Source organism: Phalaenopsis equestris, unplaced genomic scaffold (assembly GCF_001263595.1).
Source record: "Phalaenopsis equestris unplaced genomic scaffold, ASM126359v1 Scaffold000738, whole genome shotgun sequence".
In the NCBI taxonomy this organism is placed as follows: Eukaryota; Viridiplantae; Streptophyta; class Magnoliopsida; order Asparagales; family Orchidaceae; genus Phalaenopsis; species Phalaenopsis equestris.
The window spans coordinates 82,036-87,728 of record NW_018165178.1 but is presented as its reverse complement, the minus strand read 5'-3'; the positions used below and the strand labels follow the sequence as shown (position 1 = coordinate 87,728).

The 5,693-nt window shown below is 32.6% G+C and overlaps 1 protein-coding gene across 1 annotated transcript; it reads left to right on the top strand.

The window, feature by feature from the left end:
* Positions 1 to 512: 512 nt before the first annotated feature.
* Positions 513 to 2,589, top strand: LOC110030546 (transcription factor MYB39-like). The gene is made up of 3 exons (XM_020733294.1): positions 513 to 738; positions 824 to 955; positions 1,608 to 2,589. Exons 1-3 carry the CDS (start codon positions 606 to 608, stop codon positions 2,213 to 2,215), a joined length of 873 nt encoding a protein of 290 aa, XP_020588953.1. The 5' UTR covers positions 513 to 605; the 3' UTR covers positions 2,216 to 2,589.
* Positions 2,590 to 5,693: the final 3,104 nt, after the last annotated feature.

Sequence of the window (5,693 nt, the reverse complement as noted above, 5' to 3'; positions counted from 1 at the left end):
TATTTATATTATTATTTCACATATGCAATGAATTTTTGGACGTGTAAAATATTAATTTATATTTTATGACCTGCGAGCCATAACTAAATAAATAAATAAATATAAATATATGAATTCATAATGATACTGAGAAAATATATGTTGACTTAATTAATGGTTAAAAGTTATATTTCCAACAAGTTAATTACTTGTTACACCACGCTGTTAACTAACCGCCATCATAAATCTTTTAGAGCAACAACAAAAAGAAAAAAATCAACACCTCCGCATGTAAATGATTGATAAGAAAATGCATATTATAAAATATATTTTGTCCCGGTCACAAGATAGCTTATTTTATACTTTAAAATATGTATAAAAAAAAACCATTTTTAATCATCCAGAGCTTCTCATACCAATTTTTATTCCTTATATTATAATAACTTGCACAACTTTTATGAGTAAAGGAATTGTAGACATATATAGTTATATATAAGTACTATCCTATGGTTGCCATTTTCTCCAGAAGCCATGACAACAAAACCTGCCAAGCTAGAAGGTGTATAAATAAAAATCTGCAAGGCTTTGCCTTTCGCAACCCATTCCCATCCATTACCCTTTCCTCCATGGGAAGGTCTCCCTGCTGCGACGAGAATGGCCTCAAAAAAGGACCTTGGACTCCTGAAGAAGACCAGAAGTTAGTTCTCTATATCCAGAAGCACGGCCATGGAAGCTGGAGAGCACTTCCCAAGCTTGCTGGTACACTATATATCTCTCTTGCCTGCTATTCTTTCTCTAGCTTCCTTCTCGAAGATTTGAAAAAGGGTGATGTTTTTACTGGCAGGATTGAATAGATGTGGCAAGAGCTGCAGATTAAGATGGACAAACTATTTGAGGCCTGACATCAAGCGTGGGAAGTTCTCCCCTGAGGAGGAGCAAAGCATCCTTAATCTCCACTCCATTCTTGGAAATAAGTAATTAATTAACTTTTCCCCTTAAGTAATTATTCTGCTTTTGCCACTAATGATTCAGAATTCAACTCTCAATCATGAAAGTTGATTTTGAAATAATTTTAAGGTGCATTTACATAGATACCACTCAATTTCTATGTATTTACATATCCCACACCTAAAGTTTACATTTTATATTTGGAGCAATCACAAGCACACCACCTGAAACTTGCTATTTACAAATCCATCAAATTCTTTCATCCATTTTTTAAATTCTCCATCAAATATTAAAGTTTATGGTAAAACCTTAACACATAATTTTTATTTTTATCAAATTCTCAATAATTTGATAATTTCACACATAATTATATGAGTTCGATAGTTCAAAAAAATTATCAAAGTGAATAATTTGTAAATGTTAATATTTCGAATAATCTGCTTGTAATTATCTTTTTTTATTTACACCATCAAATCTAAAATAGTATTATTTTAACTTTTTAAAAGTGAAGTATAGATCTCCATTCATAAATAAGATGATATGAATCTATAAGTTAAATTTTTGAATTAGATATGTGAAGAAAGGAGAATTGAGTGGCATGCATGCAAATAATCCAAAATTACAATTATAAAATTAAGTTCAATTATTTATTTATTTATTTATGTATTATGATGGATTAAATACGCATATCGCGACACATTTACCAGGAAGAACAGACAATGAGATAAAGAACTTCTGGAACACCCACCTGAAGAAAAAACTCATACAAATGGGATTCGATCCAATGACACACCGTCCTCGAACCGACTTCTTCGCCGCACTTCCTCACCTCCTCGCCCTCGCCAATCTCGTCGAGCACCGTCCGTCCACCTGGCTCGTCGACGGCCTAAGCGCCGACGCCGCCAAGTTACAGTGCCTTCAATATCTCCTCCACTCTGCCACTCCACCTTCAGCCGATAACTCCATTAACAATCTCATGAACAGTACGGACCAGTCCTTCCCTTCTTCCTTTGATTCCATCAACATTAACCAGCCACTGTTTAATGCAAGCAGCACGAATATTGATGTGTCTTTGGGCTACGATCAGCCTCTGTTGAGCAATGAGAACTCGAGCTTTAGTTTGTTCAGACATGGAGAAAGCATTGCGCCTCTATCAAATCTTCCTCCTTTGGCTGATTTTTCAAACCCAGGTGATGCATGTAGCACTTCAAGTTGTGTAGGAAGCGCGGCGGCTTCAAGCTGGCCTGATCTGTTGCTTGATGATCCATTCATGTCTGAGTTTGCTTGATCTTAATTTACATCTTTTTCGTTTTTTATTTTCTTTTTTTGGAAGATTCTGAGCTGAAGGAGGATGGAGAGAGATAAATATCATTGGATTTGTGTCTGAATAAATGATTTGTCAACCCAATACAAATCTAATGATATCTTTTTCTCCCCATTCTTCTTTTGCTTTCCCAAGGAATTTTTCTACTTTATTTTCTTGAGAAAATATTAGGTCGTGGGAGTTTCGTATGTTGGCAGTTTAATCATGAAGGCCACATCGTCATATACGTGATGATGTGATCTTTTATGATTAGACGTTCGAATTTGGAGCTCCTTGATGTAATATTTACTCTATTTTCTTCATGTGATTACTTTGTTTGAAACAATTGCTACTCCAGAGTTGTGTGCTGATCAAAAAGTTAATGTTACGGTTTTGATATTAAAGTTTAGTGTATGTATCAGAGAGATAAATATTAGGTGCATTGAGGCCACCCAATCAGAAGAGAGAGAGAGGGTCCCTCCTCTCTTTCCCCATTGATTGGGTGGCCACACATGCTGCCACTGCACCTAATATTTGTTTGTACGGGAGGGACATCAATACTGAAAAAAGTTATTTAATAAGTGTACATGTTAACAAAAGAATAATTAATAATAAATAAATATTATAATTCACAAAGAAGCAAAATAATATTTTTATCATGAGCATCAAAATTATTAATATATAGTATAATAAACTCTAATTGTTTTGTAATTTTTATAGAGCATTCATCTATTTTGAGAAGAAAGTATTTATGTGTATGTGCGAATGATGGCATGATCTATTTCTGGGTTGGTACATTTGGTCCTAATAATATATTTTGCGTGTAGAACTCACCATATTTTTTCCCCTCGTGAATTCATTGCATGGTCCAAATGCAAGTTACGTGGCTCCCTTAGTCTTACGTATACAAAGAGGCATGCATGCAGATATACATAGATGTATACGTACATGGCTGTTATTATACTTCATGTTTTCATGATCGTTCTATTCTTAACATTTATCAAGGCTTCCTTATCCTGCTCTTTTATAGCAGTTAATATTATTTTGTCCTTTTAGTATTAGATTGCAATCACATAAAACTATTATTTATTTGTTATAATAATGAAGCTAAAGCAACTGCTACAGCAGAAATAATACAATTCTGACTGATTGGATTTTAGTATTATGTAAAAACTATTAGTATTGTCATTATCAGTAGAGCAGCAATTAATATTCATTATATTAATTCGAGCTTTCGTTTTCTTTTAGAAAAGATTGGGGAATATTTATTTTTATTAATTAATTAGAAGCTAGAAATTGAGTTTTTTTATTGAAGACATGCCCTTCATTGTTTTTTCTAAGAATAAAATTGAGTTTTGAAGCACAAAATTGATTTAGACAGGATTCAATCTAGGGCTGTCAAAACGGCTCGTTGTTCTTGAACAGTTTGTGTTTGGCTCGTTAAGAAGCTCATGTTCGGCTCGTTCGCTAAGTTAATGAGCCGAACACGAACAAAGATTTGTTCGTTTGTGTTTGGCTCGTTTTGGTTTGAAATACTACTCATTATATGTATATGATGAGTAGTATTTTTAAAAAAAATAATTGACTACAAGTCCACAAAGATTTATGATCAATAAAAAGTATTGATTAAAAAAATAGAATAAAAATTATTAAATTAAATTTAAATGATGTTTTAATATAAACAATAATTTTTAAATCTTGCCCCAACCCTTAACATCTTATGGCTAACGTGATTAGGATTGTCAAAATGACTTTTTGTTCGTGAACAGTTCATGCTTGACTTGCTAAAACCTAAACCCTAAACCCTAAAGCTGAACACGAACAAACTTTTTGAGCTCGAAATATAAATAATCCGAAACCCCTAATTCAAATAAAAAACCATGATAATAAATTTTGAATTTTTTATCAATTAATTTAGCTAACACCACAAAGTTATATCAAAGTTTCCTCACATAGAAGAAGAGCATAACTTCAATTCCTCCATCAATTATTAGTATTTAAATAAATGGGATTCTTTGGCCCTTCGATTAGTTATTTCATTCCTTCAACTATTGGTTAATTAGAATCATTGGCACAAGAATTTTTTGGCATGCAAATGTTGGCAATAAGAATAATTGCAGTGTCTTTGGCAACAAGTATTTGTGGAGGGGCTTCTTTCTTGAGGAGTCTTCCAACTTTAATGTTATAAGGCACGCTTTGTCGTTTAAAATAATAATAAAATAAAGCTTCTTATCCAAAGAAAGGGTTGCTTCATTGAAATTTGTTGAAGAAAATGATTAAAAAAAATTATATTCTAATACTGTAACATATTAATACATCGTATTCCTTTAACTAATTAAATTAGACAAATTCGTTAAGAGCTAGAAGGCTACATGCTCAAGTTACCTTTCGTTTGTTTGGCAAAACTTGTCCCCAATCAAACCAGCTAGTCTTCACACAAATGATTGAACGAATTAATGGCGGAAATGAAACATGTCTAGCTATTTATCTCAAGAAATTACATGGTTGACCCCAAAATGTCTTTTAAAATAGTGACATGATCCAAACCAATCAATGAAATTGTCCAAATAAATGACACCACAAAAAAAATTATGTCACTTTACAAAAATTCAGATTCTAAAGGAACCCAATTCCTTAATTATTATTTTTTTTTTCCAATGAGCAGGTGAGGCTGATATATAGCTTTTCTTGCAAGGGATTGACTCCAAAACCTAAACTTTAGCATATGATCACCATTTTTGAATGCCACCCACAAATGACAACCTTGTCAACCATATATAAATCCTTTATATTGCTAAGTTTTTTTGAGGGGCAGAAGAGCTTGATTAAAAGTGGGTTGTGGTTATGAATATTAGTGAAATGCAGAAAAGTTAAGTGGCAATTGAAAGAGAAATATGCTACCTAATCCTGCCCCATAAGTTGGATACCACATCAAGTTTCTTATGTCACTGATGGAAAGTCTATGACAGGTTACGTGGTATACTCATACAGTTGATTGGAGCATGATGGAAATGATGGTATATTCCTTTCACTAGGTAGATACACTCAACATTTTCTAATCGGTTTATGATTATAGTAGCGAGGCTAGAAACCATATTAATGTTTTGATTTTTTATTATATAATTGGATGAGTTTATTATAATTTTAGTATAGCAAAATAAAATTAACATATAAATAGATAAGTAGATTATGACTCATAAGATCATAAAATTTTTAATGCGAAATATAATGGTAGGAAGCAATTGTGTGTCGTGTTACTTTAGAAAAAAATTCATGAAAGTGTGAGAATAAAGTCTTAGCTTTATATAAGTATCCGCCAGTGACTCCCAATTATACGAACTAAGACAAGAACGCTTTTATAAGGATGCTTAAACAGCTAATGGGTACAACGGTCATTTGGCTATTTAAAAGTGTTTAACCGGTCATATTGTATGGGTCATTGGTATATATATATATATATATA

What these genes read in the sequence shown, in the direction of transcription:
- LOC110030546 (XM_020733294.1), top strand. Translation starts at nt 606, where the DNA reads ATGGGAAGGTCTCCCTGCTGCGACGAGAATGGCCTCAAAAAAGGACCT. An exon ending in AGCACTTCCCAAGCTTGCTG is followed by an intron (nt 739 to 823) that starts GTACACTATATA and finishes TTTTACTGGCAG; the next exon opens with GATTGAATAGATGTGGCAAG. An exon ending in CTCCATTCTTGGAAATAAGT is followed by an intron (nt 956 to 1,607) that starts AATTAATTAACT and finishes ATGATGGATTAA; the next exon opens with ATACGCATATCGCGACACAT.